At 40.3% G+C, this 20937-nt stretch overlaps 1 protein-coding gene across 1 annotated transcript in view; it reads left to right on the top strand.

The window, feature by feature from the left end:
- Positions 1–17710, top strand: part of TMEM132C (transmembrane protein 132C) — a 206311-nt gene extending 188601 nt beyond the window's left edge. Inside the window, exons 6-9 of the mRNA XM_085321023.1 lie at positions 5201–5406; positions 5912–6185; positions 7194–7385; positions 16036–17710. Coding sequence (XP_085177149.1) covers positions 5201–5406; positions 5912–6185; positions 7194–7385; positions 16036–17235 — 1872 coding nt within the window. The 3' untranslated portion in view covers positions 17236–17710. The remainder of the gene's footprint in view (positions 1–5200; positions 5407–5911; positions 6186–7193; positions 7386–16035) is intronic.
- The last annotated feature ends 3227 nt before the right edge of the window (positions 17711–20937 follow it).

The raw sequence follows: 20937 nt of genomic DNA, 5'->3' as shown, positions 1-20937 counted from the left end.
TACTGTCTTCATGTAAAGTTTGATGAAGAAGGGAAGTAATACACAAGATAAGGCATAACAGGTGATGATTACAAACAGGACATCTACCATTATCATACCTTTTCATTTGTGTTTGTTTTAAAGGTCTGAGACTTTTTAAACGTCAGTGTTTAATTAAAGCCAAGCCACACAAACTTGTTCCTAGAAGATGGGCTCATAACTCACAAATACACAGTGTTCATAAGCTTAACAGTGTTGCCATGTTAAAAGCATCACTTTTTTGTCCTTCAGAATTGTCCTTCAGAGGCCTGTTGGTAGAGACTGATGTCTCCAGAGGTGAAAAAACTCTAGAGRATTAAACAAGCTTAGAATAGACTCACAGAGTCTGTAACAGTCATTTTTAGGTCTTCTAGTCATCATTCCGTCCACTGTTGGCCACTGAAGACATGAAACAGAACAGAYGGTATTTTGAATTCACCATCTTTTGAAAGACAATCTTAACATATATTTGACATGGAATTTGTCTTGTAAAGCGTCTRCCTCCACCTCTCTGTAATTGAATGAAGATTTTGCAGGAACCTGCACTGGAGTTGAACCCAACAAAACAGGATTACCCTATTCCTCCCTCTTACAGAAGTGWCAAGAGTCCCTTTTGTGGCTGCAGACTCCAAGGCAGTATGTTGTCCCATTCTTCATGGTGACTTCAGGCAGCTTGTGCTGTAATAGGCTTCTCTCTTCTTGCAGTTCTGCAATGCAGAGCTCACTGTAGGATCAAGACCTTAATCTGCAAAACAGCAGGTAAAGGAAGAGACAGAGGTTTTGCATTTGTCTAGGAACCTCACTGGGAATCTCCTTAATATTCGCTGCAACTAATTTGTTCATTAGCGGGTGGAAAGCTGCATTCACTCCCCAGATCACAAAGCCACCTAGTGCTATAGGTTATGATTCAGGAGTGACTTTTTTTCAATTTCMAGACAGTAGTTAGCTTAGTCAGCTCAATAAACTGTGATTTGTGGCAGAGAGAAGCTATCCAAGTCATTTGGAAAGGCAATGGCCTTTGTAAGAAAGGGGCACAAAAATATGATGGCAGAAAAAAGAAAGACAAAGAAGAAACCTCTTGGGAATTGTGCTTAGCCCTGTCTTTTGCTGTCTAGCTTCTTTATTTTAGTTTTAATCTAGAGAGAAGGTAGAAAAGTAGAAAAAAGGGGAAAAGTAGATGAATGCAGCTTAATAATGAAAGAAACTGCTGAAAGAGCATCAGAAAGCTCTTTAAAATGCAAAACTTCCTGCTGATCCGCTATGCAGAATGGGTAAAAACAATCACGTAAAGGTGGTGGCTAAGCAGGCTTTCTCTTCATCATCTCACACCTCTTCAGATGCCAAAGATAAAAAGCAGTTTCAGAGGGAAAATGTTTTCATGGTAAAAGCATAAATACTACAGGAGATGAGAGAAATATCACTGTTCACACAAAATCTCCAGCCTTCCAGGCTCTCTCAGAAACTTCCATAAAGTATTGTGGGCAAGGCTCTGAGATGAGAGGTGGTTGTTGTATTTACAGGGACCTTCCTGTGGGTGTTTTAAAACATTAGTGAAAAACAAAGAGATACAACCRTCAATCAAAAATGTTTAGACAAACACACCATTTAAATTAAAAAGATTCTGAGTTCTAATATGCTYCCATTTAATTTATTACTCTTTTTAATCTCCCTACCACCCTTCCTCCATGTTTTAGGTTCTCCCTACCAGTCTTGTGTTCCCACCCTTTTTAACCCCATATGAGAACAGAACAAAATAGGGTTATAACGTCTGCTTTGAATCGCTCCAAAAACAAGATGACTGTGATGTGATTTCCATCTAAGTTAATCTGAGCTAAAGGGGTCTGTTACTACATAATGCAGTCACGTAATCCTCTTTTTTTTTTTTGTGAGGGGATCTGCTTAGCAAATCAGACCTTGCACGTGCCTTCTGATAATCTAAATTACAGCAAATCAATACATTGAGATTTGTTCACTCAGACTGAGAAATCTTTTTATTTTATTTTATTTTTAAGTGGTATTACATGGGACAAGCACAAGGGAAGTGATTCCACTTGCTCTTATTCCACTTAGCCTTCTACAACTAAGCTTACCTGAGATGCAGTGATTACAGAAGCTGCAAACTATGGAATAGCTTTAATTAAATGTTTCTAGAGGAGTATCCTAAACCTGTGCGTATGAAAAGCACATTCACATTGTAAATTAGATGCTAAGATATTATTGCTCCCTTCTCCCTTTCAACCCCTGTATAGCACTAGCTGTAGCCTTTCTTTGTCAAAAGCAATCAATGTTACTTCAAGAAGAGTGTGGTACCTGAAAGTACCACGGCTAAAATGCATACAGTAATGCAATGTTATAGAAGCTGTGGTCCTACTGTTCTCTCAATTTTTTATCAGAAATAAAGGAACAGAAGAAAGAGCATATGTAGGGACATGAACCGTGCTTGTACTTGGTGAAGAGTAATGCTTTTCTCATTGCAAGTCATAAAGGCCTGCCACTGTGGTTGATGCATATCCAGTAGTAAATATTAACCTGTGGCAATTTTAAGGGCTGCCTGATAGCTCCTACAGCCATTCCCCTAGGATGCTGGATATATTTGTTTAGCCATTTGTTTGTCGCATATCCATGAAGGCATATAGCAGCTTTACAAATAAAGATGGAGGTTGGATCTCAGCCCAGAACCACTGAGGAATTGCAATTTTGTTACTATTGTTGTGTTTTTTCCCCTGACAGTTGCATTTGTTCTCTAACGGAGGATGTTGAGCTTTAGATAATGTTAAATCATACACCTAGGCCAGACCTAGTTACTCTGAAGCTGAATGTGTTACCAGAAATCTCTATTAGTGCGTGGTTTCCTATGTGCATAAATAAGAAACTCAGACAATTAACTACCTCAAAAAGGTTCATTCATTTCCCTTTGGGAGCAACTCTGCAGGAATGAACTGAATGGAGAGAGTGTCGGAATGGGAATGGTTGCTGCTYCAAGCAGAATTAGATTAGATTGTACTGACAAGCCTCCAGCAAGCTTCTGTGCAAAGGAAGATAGGCTAAGAAAAGAAGAGCCATATCTGAAGCTGCCTTTCAAATGTCCCGGAGATAGGGCCTTCTCCCCCAGGCACACTGACTGCTTCTTGCTTTGCTCTAGGAATGGTCTGCACTCCAGATGCAGTGCAACTCTCTGACTCCCTCTAACCAAGGCTCCTTGAGCTAAGTGGTGCTCACACCAGGGGAGAAAAATGGATAGGAAGAGTTTAAGTGACTTTTCTGAGATCACAGAGGAAGACAGGATTTAGAGCCCATGTGAGCCGTGACTTCCTTGTACCCAGGCCTGCACTGAGGGTGATGTGCCACAGGTAGCATTTAATTGTGGTATATTGTTTAGATGTGAATTCCTTTAAAGTTTATCCGTCTCTGAATTCAGTGTTTAGAGAGCAGAGTCACCCACTGGACATTCCTGTTTTCAGCAAACAGCAGCTAAGCAATAGGCTTGCATTAGATAYTAGCAGTGAAAATAGGAGAACTGGTACATACATCCTGGTAGCTGTGCACAGGTTTATGCAGAAATAACTCCTGGACCAGGAAGTCAGTGCTAGCTCCTGGTAKGTAACTCCTGCTGGTGTGTGCAGGACTTCTATATGAGACAAGTTCAGGAACAGCCWAATATGAACTAAGCCCTTTTTGGTATTAGCATTCAAGTAACACATGTGAAAACAGACCATGCTATTCATATTTATAAAATGAGGGAATTTCTACCACCTTCCCACTTATTAACCTGCCTGAGATGATCTGAGGCAGAAGCCTAACCAAACTGGTAGGTCTGGTGTTGCAGTATGTACACAACCCCATTAGAGCATAAGCCTCTTGAGGGAATGTGTCAGGGAAATGTTTTTACTCTGTTCTCTGAACTTTTCTCTTGCAATCTCACCATCAAATATTCCACTAGAATGCAAGCAGTGCCTCATCCTGACAGAGGATACAAATTGGATGTGGATGTCYGACTGGGAACAGTTTAGCTCCTGTATCTGTGGTCATAGAGGGCACCCATCTGTTTGATTAGCCTGGGGACATGAGCATTTCCAGCTGATAAACCTCATTTGAATAAAATGGTATTGGAAAGAGCGGGTGGAGATTAAAGGGAGCAGATGATAGTATAAATAGATGTTCAGGTGGGAGACACATTACCACTCGTAATGATACTCATTATGGATGATGAAATAGGATTCTGAAGGGATGGGAGCTGGCCTAGGAATTGAAGAGATCTGCTGGGTTTACTGTTAATTTCTGCAGACATACCAACTCATTTAGTAATGTAACAGCTCCCATTGCTAGCCACTTAATGTATGATTAATGTGCCACAGGATTTCCCCAGACATTTATGACACCTTTAGGAATAGATATGACAATGACTTTATCACATGGAGTCACTTCTTACTATCTGCATCCCTCTTAATGATTTATATATTTGGGAGTGATTTTATCACTAGTACTCAGTAAGGTAATAAATGAGAAAACTCAATGGTCTGTAAATTACAACATTGATTAAAGCAGTGATTACTGATATAACTCTTACATGACTATGATAATGCTTGCTTATATTTCAGGGCAGTATTTACATGTTAATGATAAATCTACTGCAGTGTTTAGAAATCCTTTACAGCTTTAATCAAAATGTAAACCTTTATAAACAGGTAACATTTATTGTGGTTACTCTTCAGTGGATGAAATCCACTCCAGAGCCAGCTTTGTCTTTAGACTAAAAGCACTGTCACATCCCATGGAGGTCAAAATCACCAGGGCAGAGCTTTGATTTACTGTGTGCCTCCACTGAGACCTGTCTTGGTTTGTTGGGCTCCTCTTGGCCAAGCTGTGAAGGAGCCTTGCTCATTATAGACTCCATAGAGMTGTGGTCCACTAGTGGCTTGTTGCATAACAAACAGAAAATCAACCATCACTTTCAGAAATAGGATCCAGTCTTCAGGATCTCCAATGTAATTACACGTCCTGAACTTACCAGGGACTTCTGCACTCAGCTGCTCCCATTGTAAAAGGCTGTCATTAACATGCATAAGGAGAAGAGAGCCTTTTCTGTTTGTTTTTGTAGCTGAGGTGCCAGGGTTCCCCTTTGAGCCTGTTTTGTCACAGCAGTTACCTTCTCCTCTTTCTCTCCTTCCTCCCCCTCTGCTAGGTTTCTGACAGGTGTGACTATGTTTTTGTCAATGGCAAAGAAATGAAAGGCAAGGTGAATGCACTTGTGAACTTCACGTATCAGTATCTGAGTGCTCCTCTGCAAATCACAGTCTGGGTTCCACGCCTGCCTCTTCAGATCGACATTTCGGACACTGAACTGAGTCAAATAAAAGGTTGGCGAGTCCCCGTTGTTTCCAATAAAAGGTGAGTCTGAGTTGCTCAGTTTCTATGTTTTTATGAAAAGAATGGAGTTGATTTTAACCCTCACCAAGAACGGCTATAACACCTGCACCCAAAATGCAGGGTCCTTCCCTGAGGAACAACAATACTGGAGTCTCCAGCTTTGCATGGGGCATCTGCAAATGTAATAAAGCTTTTAAAGTCTGTGACAGTTTTGGTCCTTTCTGTGTGTCTATTGTGGGCAACAGAGTAGAGTGATGCCCTGGTAAAGTCCACTTACTTCAACTGGCTTGGGTTAGTAAGTGCTGTTCAGACATACCAGCTTAGGTGAAGAAGCAGTATAGTCCACCCATATGGTTGTTCACCAGGCTAATTAGCCATGAATCAGCATCGGTACCAACACTGCAGAAAGGAGGGCTGTTACTTAAGGGGATACTTTACATTAGCTAATATCTGTTAAATAGTTCATGTTAGTTTTCACTAATGTTCTTGAAAACATTTCTTTGTGGTTCATTTTTAATGAAAAAAGACCCACCAGAGACAGTGATGACGAGGATGAAGATGAACGGAAAGGACGAGGATGCACTCTGCAGTACCAACATGCCATGGTGCGCGTCCTGACACAGTTTGTAGCTGAGGACTCCAGCCCTTGGGGTCAGCTGAACTACCTCCTCGGCTCAGACTGGCAGTTTGACATTACAGACCTGGTAATGGATTTTATGAAAGTGGAAGAGCCTCACATTGCCAAGTTGCAGGATGGCAGGATTTTGATCGGACGGGAAATAGGAATGACAACAATGCAGGTACTGTGCTCTGGATGAGATTCTGCCATTCCCATACAGTGTTCTGCTATCTTGAAATAGGATAATTTCCTGTAAAATTCCAGTGGCCTTCAGCAATGCCGCACAAGGTCATTGACCCAAGCTAGCTTCAGTCTGAGGCATAGACAGAAGCTGGAAGACATACAGCTTTCAGAGACGTTTAGGAGAGCCAGCACTTCAGACTCAGTGGAAATTCAGAGCTTTTGCCCCTCACAGATGCAGGTTACCACCAGTCAGCTGATGGGCACAGTTCTGACTGAGACAGAGATCTTTAGACAATGCTGAGTTTCTTTTGACTCATTTAAACACTAATTCAGGAAACAAAAATACAGCCTGGTTAATAACCCTGAAAGGCTAATACTGGAATTTGCCAGTACTGTATCCCAGCTCCCCTCTTGGCTAAATCCTTGCTTAAGTCAAAGCACAAAGAGTGAATAAAGCTTGTCTCGGGTGTAGACGTGAGATGAAAGGGGGAGAAAAGGGAGTGTACACGAACTAACTATCCTCAGTTCCCTAAAGATAGCCATATGGCCATCAGTCTCATTAAAGGGAATACATCCTTGATGTTCCATCAAAAAGAGCGAAGACAGAGGAATGAGTATTTCCAAGCAAAGAAGTGAAGGACAAATCCTAAATGATGCTAACTTCCTTCTGTATCAGTTGGGAGATAAATCTGATGAGCTCATTCATCCTGGGACCCAGAGTAGCAGAGGAAGAAAGTTTTAAATCAGCACTTCAAATGAAGTGATGCAAATAACACAGCTGAGACAGAATACCATTCGGTATTGAGCCCAGTCTTCTTAGTCATAACTTCTCTGCTGAACATTTATTTGCCCATCCTCTGCATGAAACCAGACAGCCTTTTCCRCATGTTCTGTCACTTCATTTCTGTGCTTAAAACTTTGAAGACAAGAGGGGATAATGATCAAATAAAGATTGTTTTAATTGATCAACCTTTTGCTAAATGCATTCTTACGGGTTTCTCTGAAGGTTTTGTCTCCTCTGTCTGACTCCATCCTGGCAGAGAAGACAGTGACTGTGTTGGATGACAAAGTGACCATAACAGACCTTGGAGTCCAACTGGTGGCTGGGCTTTCACTCTTTCTTCAGCCRAGCACAGCAAGTAGTCGAGCTATTGTGGCTACAACAGTTGCCCAAGAGCTGCTTCATACTCCTAAACAGGTAGTGTGCATGACAGTTTTTACTGTTRCTGCCTTTTGTGATTGGTTGATATTTTATCAGTCTGGTACACTGATGGTGTTTCAGTGGCAAGTTTACAAGCTAAGCACCATAGCAGAGCCTTAGTACATATCTGTGGAAATTACTTTCCTCCAGAGGCATTCTGGAATTGTCTTCTCATTTCTTACCTTGAAATATGGACTTAGGTCCTAAGTAAAAGTTCTTATGTTTGTATTGTAGTACACTTTCTTTAAATAATGCAATATCTGTGGCTGTCCCAAGCCTTTGTTGCTGCAGCACAGGCAGTCTGTGGACAGTGATCCCTGTTTGCTGTATGAGGATGCCATTGCTTTCCATACCAGCGAGCACAGAGCTGCGGGTATCATGACAATTTAGTATTTTGGAAGGCTATAAAATAGAGGCAGAAGAAAGCCAAACACATTTGTTTTTCCTGTCAGAGTCACAGCAGACAGCCAAGCTYCTTTTCTTTTTTCTAGCTGGAATTTGGAGGGGGGTGGGATCATCACTGAGTTCATTAGGGCCTCACTCTGCTGATCCTACTTAATTCCAGACAGCAAATTTCCATCTCTATAAAGAGAGTCTTTCAAGAAGTGTGTTTCAGGTCACAACCCATATGGAAAAAAAGGACTGGAGAAGGACACCAGATAAAGGCAAACAGTTGCTGTGGAACAGATAAAAACAAGGGTCAATAGCAATGGAACAAGCTGTATGCTCATTGCTTTTTCTGTCAGTTGATTTGACAAGTGARGCTGGGGACCATGCAATTAATGCTATCCACAGTCACTGCTCTCACAAAAACTGTATTTCATCTCACATAAGTAGGAAAAGAACTCAAGTCAAGTTTTATGGCCCATTTTCATGACTATTGCTACCTAATTTTCTGGAACATAAAAATAATTTAGATTGTTTTATAACTTAGTGACAGGAAAATGCCCAAACTAGAAGGACATGCTGCCCATCTGTTCAATTTACTTCATCCTATAAACATAAGAATCTTATGTAATTAACCCATTTATACCCTTCTCCAGGGCTTAGAAACCACTCCTGACGTATTGTCTTGAGACAAAGACTGTGAAAACAAAGGCTAAAGCATACCTAACCTAGTTCTGCTGTGTAGGACAGAGTGCACTGTTTGTCCTCCAGCATCACTGGAAGTATCATGGCTCAGACCGCAGATAAAAGAGCTTGTGAGTCTGGAAGGGCTGCAGAGGTATTTAATCAACTAATCAGATTTATAGATACTTGGTCCTAAGTATGCAAAGATAGTTATCAAAAGCAGGTAATGACATATTATGACGTGGCATTCCAGTAGTGCCTAACATGACGTGCCATATTTTATTATGGCATGGTGATATGATGTGATATGACATGCCATTATACATCATTACAATTGGCAAGATATGAAATAATAGAAAAGAGTAAAAGATGTAAATAATATAAATATAAAACTATAAATATAATTTAGTTTAGTTTAAGTATACTTTATAAAAATATAAACATATAAAATAAGTTTTGTTTTGAAATTACTTTTCCAAGCATTTGCGTTATGGAATGAGGTTCATGAGATATTTTGTTGAAGCTGATGTTCTTTTGCAAAACAATTTCAGCTTCCTTAGAATGACACCTGCTGACACAAAAGTGATGGGCATACCAGGCTCCCATTCTGAGCAATACCTTCTGATTCTGGTACTGCTGGACACTGTCCTAATGTTGCTACTGTCCCTTTTCTCAGGCTACAGCTAGCACTGCTGCATTGTGCTCTCTGAAGACACTGACCATAAAACTGGAGGCAAGAGCCACTCAAACACCTTTTCTTCAGTAAGAGAAGTTTAAAATCTGTTGTTTCTTCTCCAGCCTTCAAGTGGAAAAAATCAGTATTTAGATACCATTAGAAGGCAATGGAATAACTTTTCTAAACCAGGACCTGGAAAGCCCAAGGAAACCTAGATGCTTAGTAAGAATCCCAAATTAGTCATTTTTTTTCTACTCTAGACATCTTCTGCCCACTCTCCAGCAAACTTAGAGCTCCTTCTTTTTGCAGAAGCCCACTTCCATCTCTCTCTCCCCTTTCAGTCCCTCCACTCTGGAGCCCTCTTGCCCATTGCCTACATCCATATCCCACCCACCTCCACTTCCCTGGGAGAAAGAGAAGTGGCCTGTCTACTTCCTCACTGAATGCTTTGCAGGAAGGGTGTTGGTGATGGTCAGCTCCTCAAGCATTGTGAGATTTGCCTCTTAGCGATCCTGGTCATACGGGGCTGCTGGGAGTAAGGTGACCCAGCTACTAGGCCCTTTCATGGTAGCTTCATGCCAGAGGTCTCTGCTAATTCCACGTGCTATGGAATTCACGTCCCACTTTATTATAAGGCATTTGTGTGTCCTGAGGCCTAAACCTTACTCAGCCTTGTGCAGGGAATGCTCCTTGCAAGTCACTTAATGCAAGTGCAGAAATGCTTGTGGCTCAAATTTACACAAAGTGACTAGTGATTTGGAGTACGCCAGCTGAGATCCTCACTGGAGCTGGAATTTCAGGAGGCAAGCTCTGAGTATTTTTTGATAATGAAACATTTTTGAAAGAGGGGGCTTTTTTTCTTTGGAGCAGCCCAGAACTAAGCATATACTTGTCAGTGTATGAATGTTGCAAGAACTTCATTATTGAAGTGTKTTTTTTCCTGTCAAACAGGCTTATAAAAAGACCAAATCAGTCATAGAAACCTTACTGATACAGCTGAAAAACAAATAAATTGTAGCTAAGATAGCTGAAGTTTTTATTTTTCTCAGAAATGATTGTATATGTCTCAACATTGTTGTATGAAAAAAACAGTTAGTGTGTTCTTAGTCAAATATTTTCATTGGCTCTGCTTTAACATCTTCAGTAGCCAAGCCTCAGCAAAGATTAGCAAATGCCCTTGGGTAATTGGTACTTTGGCAGGCATAGTATTGTCCCTTGCAAATTAAACAGTGCATTGCTGTAGTACAATGGAAGGCGTAAAACATTATACAGATTGTGCTATTACACATACTTCAGTATCATCTGAATGAACTCAGCATTTTAGCTGTGACTTTCTTTCAATGAACATAATGACTAGATTATTTTCTCGATCATAATGACTGTACCATTTCTGCTTAAGTAGCATGAAGCAGCCAAAGCACAAATCTTTAAAAGTTGACATTTTCCCCAAATACTTAGTAATCCAAAGAGGGTAAGTCAAAATTTTTAATCTTGGATGCCTGAAGTTGGGTATCACTATCTGTAGTTAGGTAACTAATTACCTGAAATGACCCTGAGGGCTACTGAGTCCATGCCTCTTTTTTTGAAATCAGTGAGGTGATGCTGAAGAATGGGTCATTGATTTAGGTGCCTAAAAATAAATGCATGTTGACTAACTTTTAAATATCAAAGTTGGAATATCTTGGCCRAAGTTACTTCTGAAAATCTGGAAACTAGAGCTGTGAACAATCTGTTTTTAGTGGCCATCTGCTCAGGTAGAAAAGCTGTTCCATTCAGCTTGCAGAAGACTGTTGAATCAACAGTACCGTTTTTAAGCCTTCTCCAAAATCATAAATAAAAGAAAACTTCCAGTGTTTTAAGTGTTYTGTGATCAGAGTGAGCTTCAAGGACTCTTACATTTCAGCTGGCTGTGCAGGGGAAGCTCACAGCTATATCATAGCTTTTTCATCACTGTAGGATATCGCCTATGGTCTAAGGAAGTGAAATGGGAGAGTGGATGAAACAAAACAGAAAGCCTTTAATAAATAGCTGTTTGCATTAGTGTATCTCTTAAGCATTACTGGAAAACTACAGAACTTTTCTTGGGCAAAAAAGAGCAATGTTAGTGCTTGCTAAAGGCCAAGTTCTTATCCTTCACACATGTAACTCCCGTTGACATCAGTGACAAGACCCAATCCTGCAAGGTCCTCCCTCACCTCCAGGAGTGTCAGCTCTCACTCTGACAGGAGTGTGGGTGCCCAGCACCACTTGAGCCAGGGAGACCAGCTGGACTTACTTACACATCCCTGCCTTTTGGGTTGACACAATGCTGTTTTGTTTTAGCTTACATCCTTCTTGCAGACTAGTTCTCAGAGTTAAGTAACAGATATTAARGGTATTTGTACGGTACAGATTCATTATCTCATTCTGGCAATATAAGTTACACTTAAAYTGTATTTATAGCTACTTTAACTGACAGAGCAATGTAATGGTGCACAAGTATGACAAAGGAATTAAGCAGCTTGGGAGAGGGAGAAAGGATGTATTGTTAGATAAAAATCTGAATTCTCCCCTTGCAAGTACAAGCAAATTCCCACTGGAAAGGAATGTCACATTAGCAGATTGGACAAAAAAAAAAAAAAAAAAAAAAAAAAAAANAGAGAAAGAAATACACTGTAAGGGAATGCATGGTTTGAATTAAGATCTGAGTCCTGGCTGCCTTTCATTTCCACATCATAATGATGAAGCCCAATTTTTACTACATAAGCCACTGGCTTAAAAATAAATGCACATGGAATACTTTGATATTTCATGTGATAAAATTGCTAGGGAAACCCATTTCAGTATTTAAGTCCCTAGATAAAATAATCAGAACTGTTCTAATAGAAGCTGCTGAAAACAGTATTCCCTGGCCTTTGTGTGAGGGAGGGATGCATCTGTTTTCTGCAGAGCCATCCAGTCATCCATTTCTTGCCTTTGGTGTCCTCACTCCAAGACTATCGCAGCTGACCCGAGCAACTGAAGGCTTATTCACAAATAAATTTATCTGTGCTTTGGTGAATGAAGACCATTAAAAGGACTCTTACTGCTGGGCATAGAATAAAATCAAATATACTGATCAGTCCTCTCATCCATCTTTCTAAGCAGCAGAATTCTCTAAAATACAGCCARTCCTACATCTTTTACTCCCCCTAATTTTTACTTGAAAAGTGCAAGCTATCGTGCCCTGATATCCAAGTGACCCCAGCTTTTCCGAGCAGGTACTGARAGACACGTTGTAATCACAGTCTCTCATAGTGAAAGGTATCTAGCAATACTGACTGTGGTGCTGCAGATGGGCTCATTGGAACACAGTAAGATAAGCAGACTTTCAAATGCTATGTAAGGCTTTAAAGGGCAAAATAATCGTTGCTATGTCTCCCAGATTTTCACAGGCAACTTGTGCGACGCACAGTGCAGCGGGACTCACCAACTCTCAGTGCGACGTACTTACTGCTGAGCTTCCAAACGAGCTCTGCTTTCTGCATTCGGGTCACTTTTGGAGTGTGGGGCTGCTTGTCTGGTTGTTTTAACTAGATAGATCACACACAGGCAGCAAACAGGCATCCGCGCACAACACYTGCCACAGGGTTCGAGGCTTGCCAGCTTAGGCAGTGCAGAGCTCCTCAGGTGCTGTTGGCTTCTGTTAGTGCCATGTTGCTGATGTCTGCTGATACTTCCCCCTTTGTGTTTTGCCCACCTAAATATAGTAAGTAGATAACAAGGGAGATAAAGCTACTAACAGCAAGCAAAATGCAAGTTGGCTTTTTATCAGGAAGGTATATCAAGTGGCATCTTTGGGGTGATGAGCAGCGATATGATTCAAGGCCAAAAAAAGGAGGTGGAACTGCAGCTGGTCAATTAAAAATGGCAAACTTGCTGATCTGGTTTGTAGTGTTACCTGGTATGGACAAGAAGAATAGCAAAGGGCACAAGGGAAAATGATGAAGGAAGTGCTTTATGTCCTTCCAGATTATTTGGTAATCAACAGTGGTTCTGGGAAGGAATTTCTTTATCTCTTCTGCACTGAATTGTGCTGTCATTGATGTGATCTAATGTACAGTATCTGACTCACTTCACATCATCACAGTCACCATATAAATCATCCTGTCCTCTAAGAGATGCTGACAGTAATGTGTAGTTGTGGTTAATTTGTTTAGAGTGCAGTGAGTATGCGTTTGTGTGTGCGTATATGGAAAAGAGGAGGAAAGAATGGCTGGAGAGCCAGATAATCCCTCAAACTATTTGTTTATGCTTAATAATTAATGAGCACAGGCATTTGTCACCTCTGTGCTGGGAGCATCAGACATGAGACAGCAGCTTTTCAGGTAGGAAAGCTCCAATCCGTCTTCATCCGCTGATAGTAATTGGAGGACCTTGTCAGAGATTCAGAGGGGATTTATTGATGCAGTACATAGGATTTGCAGAAACAGCGCTTTGAAAGACATGGCACTAAATCATTTCTTTTTTCTTTCTTTTTTTTTCTTTTTGGCCTTTCAGAATTTATAATCATTTAGGAAAGTCACTTCCTTCCCCTGCCTTAAGCTTGCCTTGTAAATGAGGGGAGATGATCTTTTGCCAAATAGAATATTTGGGCTGATGCAATGCATTTTGGCAGGATTTGAGATTCTCTCTCCTTTCTCTCTTTTTTTTCTTTTTTTTTTCCTTTTAATTAATATCATCTGTAGTCTAAGCATGACAGCTTTGTGTGGTGCTGTGAGGAAATTGGTTCTTCCTATAAAAATAGGATCTCTATGAAATTAAAAAAACTCAGTGCTGACTGAAAATAATGGCTTGGCTATTGCACACCTCTCTTATCTACAGTAAATCACATGTTTGCCCACAAACCTCATTTCATTCTTCTCTGCATCTACTCCATAAAACCAGGAATACAAAGTCAGGTGAGACCTTCCCATTATGCAAGAAGTCCATAATAGAGCTAGGAAGAGATGCAGGCCTCCTCATTTCCTCAACCTTGACCCTATGAAATTTTCCAATCATTKTTTTCATTCTGCTCTCCAAAAGAGAGTGCCACTGGTAGACAATGTCAAGCCTGTAGTGATATATGCTTGAAATGATGCTGTTGTTTTTGCCTTCCATAAGTTCATTAAAAATAAGTGGACCTTTCTAATTATCTCTAGGATAAAGTGTGTTTCACTTAAAACAAACCTTTCTCCTGCTAAGTGGCATTTGTTCTATGAATCTCTTTCTTTCAGGTGAATCTTTTKCTCCAGTCGTTTCTAACATACTGTGGTACCTCTCCAATGGTACCTGAGGCTGTACTCCTCTGCTTTAGGGATAAGGAAGATACCAACCAGGGTGTCAGATTCCCTGAGGAGATGCATCTTTTTCTCTCCAAACAAATCCATAGAAAAAAATGGTGTTTACTTTCCCATAGCTGGGTTTGCTCCACCATAGACTTCTATGATGTAAATTCAAGCTGCAGCTCTGTGTTTCAGACTGTTCAACCATTTCAGGATTGTTTCTCCAATGAAAGACCAGCTGTTTTAATTTCCTTATGCACATCACCCTTCCCAGCTTTTGAGTTACCCTGGCTCCATTTCAGCTGTTTGAAGTGTATTTGAATCACCAAGTACTTTGCCTTCTTTCCTGTTGTGCCACAACTTATTTTCCCTCTTTCAGTCCCTTAAGAACTTGCTGATAGCACTTTGGAAATCAAATATTCAGTAATTCCAGCCTTCTGCACAGCTAAATGCCCCTTGCTGTTTTCATTGAAAAGCTTTAAATTTAACTAGAAGGGTAGCAATTCCCTTTGTTTATAACCATAGCATAACAAATTGTAACCAGTTGAAAACCATATTAGGTTGTAAATTTGTATTATGACTGGATGTTAACAGGGTGGCAGTATTTTTTCCCAGTGGTGATTTTCAGCCCAGTTGTTCTGATGTACCCAAATGTAAAGTTATTAAGGCTATCGACAGTTTAAGTYGGGTGAAGAAAAGAAGTTTGGTTTTGTGTGAAGTTGCATTCCAGCAACCTGCCTGCATGTATTCTGGCTAAACAGGCAAGACTTGGAGCAAATGAAAAAATAAAGAAGTCGCCTGCAAAGAAAGCTACTGAGACATGGGGAAGTAAATATCTTTATCATCTGAATGGGATTTAAATGGTAAAGAGCTGACCTCTAGCTTTGTATTTGCTTCTAATGGTGATTTCTAACAATGCTACCTGCAGAGAACAAAGACAGTCCAGTTAAATCCAGGCCGCTTGTATATCACAGAGATCACACCAGAATCCCCACAGTCCTCTCCATGACATAGAAATGCAGTAGAAACGCAGTGGACTTTTTAATTATCTCGAAGATAGAGTGTATTTCACTTAAAACAAACCCTTCTCCTGTAAAATGGCATTTGTTCTGTAAATCTTTTTCTTTCAGGTGAATGTTTTGCTCCAACCATTTCTAAGATGCTATGGTAGCTCCTTATTCCTGCTGAGATATTTATGCCCTGTTTAATCTGACAGCTCCCTGTGAAATCTCCGCCTGGGGAACATGAGGAGAATAAGTGTACTGTCAAGCGCCTCTAGTAATTTTTCTATTTGCCTCTTTCAGGTTTTGTATGGCAGGAAAGGTCTTCTTTATARATCACGTAAATTGTAGCTTGTTAATGTTAGTATTGTAGAAATCTCATATCAATTATTATTATTTTTTTTGTCAAACATTTATGTGAAGGACAGCAATGGAATCTTAGTGAAAAATGTGACCAATTTTCTGCCTCATCAGTTGAAGTGCAGGCATCAGTGCAGTGTAGAGCCGTTGTCTCCCATGTCCTCCTGCTGCCTTTCGGAGCTGAGGGGCTGCTGAGCTGCAATGGTCTGAGCTGTTTATTTAAGACCCTGTCTTTAACCATATCCCTCTCCTTTCAGGAAGCTGTGGTAAGCACCTGGATTCAATTCAGTGACAGCTCTGTTACTCCCCTGGATATTTATGACTCCAAGGACTTCTCCCTTTCTGCTATATCATTAGATGAATCTGTTGTCTCGATCCATCAGAATGCTGCCTTAAAATGGCCAGTTGTTACAGCAGAAGGTGAAGGTCAGGGCACGTTAATCAAGGTAGATATGATGATTTCCGAAGCCTGCCAAAAGTCCAAGAGGAAAAGTGTCCTGGCTGTTGGGAATGGCAACATCAAAGTCAAGTTTGGCCAGAATGATGCTGACCTCGATACAGGTGGAGATTATGATGCTGATGAAATTGAAAACCGTGCTAGCGACCGGCGGCACAAGGTGTCAGATCAGGAACGTTATGGTCAGGATGGACGACATTATGGTAGCTCTTCAGCAGAACGAGAGGAAAGCGCCATCAGGAAAGTCAGTACTACAGCAAAATCTGTAATAAAAAATAAAGTAATTAAAAACAATAGGCTAGATGGCAGCAAACTGTCAGATGATAGTCAGCTGCAGAACATTCCCATAGACTTCACCAATTTCCCTGCTCAAGTTGACCTCCCAAAAAGCAATGCAGGCATGGAGGAAAATGACCTGGTACAGACACATAGGGGCCTTAGTGATTTGGAGATCGGGATGTATGCACTGCTAGGGGTCTTCTGCCTGGCAATTCTTGTCTTCCTAATAAACTGTGCAACGTTTGCACTGAAGTACCGTCACAAGCAGGTTCTGGTGGAAGGACAGGCCACCATGACCCATTCTCATGATTGGGTCTGGCTAGGAAATGAAGCAGAACTGCTGGAGAACGCAGGAGATGTATCACCTCAGCAGGATGAGCACACAACTATTATCGACCGAGGGACAGGCTGCGAGGAGAGCAACCAGCTTCTGAATGGCAGTGCTCAGAAGAACATTCAGAGCCAGATTCATAGGTGTGCTGACTCAGGGGGCAAACTCGGAAAGGAACAGAAATCTGAACCTTTACATTCTCCAACGTCTAAACGGAAGCGGGTTAAATTCACAACATTCACTACCATCCCACCTGACGATGGTTGTCCTACTGTCAACTCGATCCTAAGCAGCAATGATGATGATATTAAGTGGGTGTGCCAGGATATGGACCTGGGGGACTCCAAAGAGATACGAAAGTACATGGAGAAGTTCAAAGACAAAGTGTAGCTCCTTGCTGGTTTTATGGGTTTAACCACACCTTGATGCCTTCAGTTCTACAGTATATATTGGGACAGAAGAGGGGGAGGGGAAGGAATCCACAGGAGAAGTGATAATGCAGTTTTTATAATCAGGGAAAGAAATTTGCCAAACTGTCCATGGTTTGTTTTTTGTTTCGTTTTTTCGCTTTGTTTTGTTTTTCCAGCAGATATTCTATCATTCATGGATTTAGGAAATGGAATATAAATAGCAGAAAGGAATAAGAAATTGGAGTGACCAGTATGATGAACTGGGCAAGGTGAGGTTGTGAAAATTTATTTGTGAAAATTTATTTTATGGGTCATCGTAATCATAATGATAATAATGTTTCAAAGTACCAAAAATATTTGTTAAAAAAAAAGAACATAAGAGAGCATGAAAAGAATAAACAGGAGACAAACAATAACTTGTTTATATTTCTAATAAAAGATCAAGATTATGGACACATGACCTGTAAGGAGACTTTTTAGATTGTTACTTGATTGTTTTTTTCTGTTCCTTCATTTGAAGTGAAGACATGTCCTTGTTATTAAGTGTGTGTAGGAGGGAGAAATTACCTGTTATTTTTATTTTTACTTTCTATTTGTCTTGCAAGGTGATCCTGAATCATTTTCCACATTGTATTTTTCTTTTAAAGATCTTTAAAAAACAGGAAAATTTGCAATTCAGTAAGTTTGCAGTGGACCAAGAATATTTTGTTTCTAAGTTAGCTATAAATAATTTCCTGTAATTTGAAGAGCTCAGAGGATAAATATTAACTCATAATTTCCGTGTGGTGTCTCTTCTGAAAGTATAAGCCTCAGTTGCTTCACGCTAGCTAGAAATATGTTCTGTTTGGAAGAAGTGTTAATTTTACTTGCAGGTTTGGTTTGTTTGTTTAGTTGTTTGTTCTAAATTTCCACAACCAAAGTTCCCATGTTTCACCAAGGGAAGAAGGTGCTGTTTTATGTTAGCATTTAGAAGTAACAACTGATGGGAATGCCCCACTGGTACATTTTAAATATACCTGGAACTGAGACCATCATGGGCCAAATATGTACAGCCTGGATTTTATTTTTTGCCAATTCTATGAATTTATAATTTCATTCTGTAGTTTTCTGTTTATTCTAATGTCACCAGCTCTAATCAAGCTCTGAAAACTAGAAGAAGAATGGACAGAAAGACATTGATTTTCCCCGAATGTTTATGTCCTTGTACTGGAAGAGCTGGCCTCTGGACACACTGTTTGAAGGGAGGGAAATGTTACTGAACCAAGATCAAGAAATACTTGGAGCTATTTTATAGATACTTTTGCCATTGGACTAGCTCAGACTGAAAATTCTAGATTAGATTGTAAAGCTGTTGTTTTGAATAACAAAATACAAAACCAGTAATGAGTCTGAAGCAAATACAAAGTAGAGTAGTAGACTCTTTGTGTAAAGTGGCAGCACGTCCTCTCAGTGCCAGTTTACACTAATGGAGGATGCAGATCACAGTCTATGCAATGAGGAAACCCCTGTCATCCAAAATCTTTTGTAACTGAGATAAGGTTGTTATAGCAAGCCTTTAGGCAAGCAGTATTATGTCTTGACTGTTAGCTGGAAGCACTTGCATTGTTTGTCAGTTCCTGTCTTTAGACCCATGTATTCCTTTTTTTAATTACTAAATTCAGTAATTTGGKTTTTTTTTTTTACTTGGACAAAATCAATCCTGCCACCCAGTAACATAGATGGACGTTTTAACAAGATATGCCTAGTATGCATTGTAGACTGAAAGAATGTAATATTTATTTATACGTTATACGAATTGTAATTAAAATGCTTTACATGGCTTGACAAATTAACCTCTCTTTTCTGAGGRGAAGGGGCCGTTTCTGTCATTTCTGTATTGAAGTATTGCATCTATTGCTGAACTATTGCGGAACACTGGGAAAAAAAAACTAAGCTGCTTTCTGAAGAGAGAAGAATAGAGATATATAGAAGTTTTTCASTGCTCTGACCCTTCCTTTGTGAACCATTTCCCCTTCCCACCCAACATGTGGTGATGATGATGGATGGCAGGAGAAGACAGCAGGCAGGCACAGTTCATGGCATTGTCACTATTAATCATGCTCATCTTCATGCCTACCCTCAGCATGAACAACTCCAGGAATCTTGCTTCTGATGTGTGTAACTTCCTTGCAGCCCAGTCATAATTAATTATGTTGCTTCTCTGATTGATACAGTAGGTTCAAATGGAAGCAAGTTGCACTGAATCACAACTGACATGTACAAAGCACCCTGTATCCCAGAGGACCCCCAGCTCCTTTACAAGCTAAGCACAGTGATGCATCAGCCACACCTCAGGGATCAGTATATCTTCCTGTGAAAATGCAGGTGTCTCTGAGGTGAAAAAGACATTTACAGCATGGAGCTGCAAAACACAGCAGGAGAGGAGCAAGAAAGATGGTATGGAACAAAAATAATACACTAGGGTAGCACAGACCTACACAGAGTATAATTGTATAAAATGCATTTTTAAGAAGGCAGAAGATGTTCCTAACAGCCCCAGTGCGTTACAGCACATATGAAGGATGGCACCTCCAGAAAATCAGCTCTCCCTTGCATTTTCTGGAATGCTAGTACAATACTGACTAGAGAGAAAAGGARTGATTGCTAAATCACTATTTCTAGTCTGTGCACCCTGACTTTATTTTCAGCTGCTGAGTTTTTGCAGGATCAGAAGAGAAAATGGTATCTCCATCTAACATAATAAACAGTTGGTTACTGAGAGAAAAACTTAAGGGGAGACCTTATCTTGTTCTGTATTTTCGTGATGGCATGTGCATGTTTGTTTTGACCTTGCTGTCTCACCATATTAGCTAGGAAAAGTATTTCACAGTGAATAGAAACATTATTTCTAATTCACCTCCACTCCAAAACCTCAAATGTTTTTTCAAGAAAGAGGAACATTTTTTTTAATGGAAATGAGAATGGGAAAAAATTGAAAGTTTCCTAGGAGAAACTATTTTACAATCCCTTTCCATGAGCAGTGATGTAAATGTGTGTTGAAAGGCACATTGTGTGTGTCTTTGCACACATTAGTGCAACTCAGGTTGGATTCAACTTTTCCAAAGAGGAGCACAGATTATTTTGTTAACAGTAGGAAAGTTATAGTTTATTCAGTGAAATAATCACAGTCGTTTCCTTTGTTTGTTGATTGTATAGTTCTCTGTTTGGTGTAGATTCAGACTTAGGCTGTTTGAGATAACTGCCCTTTGAAAAAAAGGTACTTACTGTGTATAGTGATGTTCACTGCAGCATTGGCCAATGTGCAAGTGGTACCTTCTTTAAGACCAAATTTTTTTGACTATTAGCCATATATAAGTTCTCAATTGCGTTATTTTGTCATGGGATTTGAATTAGAAGAAGTTGTCTCTGYAGAGTGCCTCCCAAGCAGGTGCTTTTGGAGCCTCACACACATGCGGCTGCTTCGCCTGCAGCCTGCAACGCAGGGCTGGACCTGTGCCATTCACCCATGCATACGGCATTTTACACATGCTGCGGATTACCATGGACATTCGTTACACTTCTGACTTGTTATCTTGTCTGTGCCATAATAATCACTTCTCAAATAGTGACAGTCACGTACAACTGCCAGCATAAGCACATGCCACGGCCGAAAGCAGAGGCATAAGCAGCAGTTTTAGAAGTG

This window comes from Rhea americana, unplaced genomic scaffold, assembly GCF_003343005.1.
Source record: "Rhea americana isolate MKP2758 unplaced genomic scaffold, rheAme1 scaffold_68, whole genome shotgun sequence".
Taxonomy (NCBI): domain Eukaryota; kingdom Metazoa; phylum Chordata; class Aves; order Rheiformes; family Rheidae; genus Rhea; species Rhea americana.
Note: the sequence above shows the minus strand (reverse complement) of the source record. Positions and strands in the feature narration are given on the sequence as shown.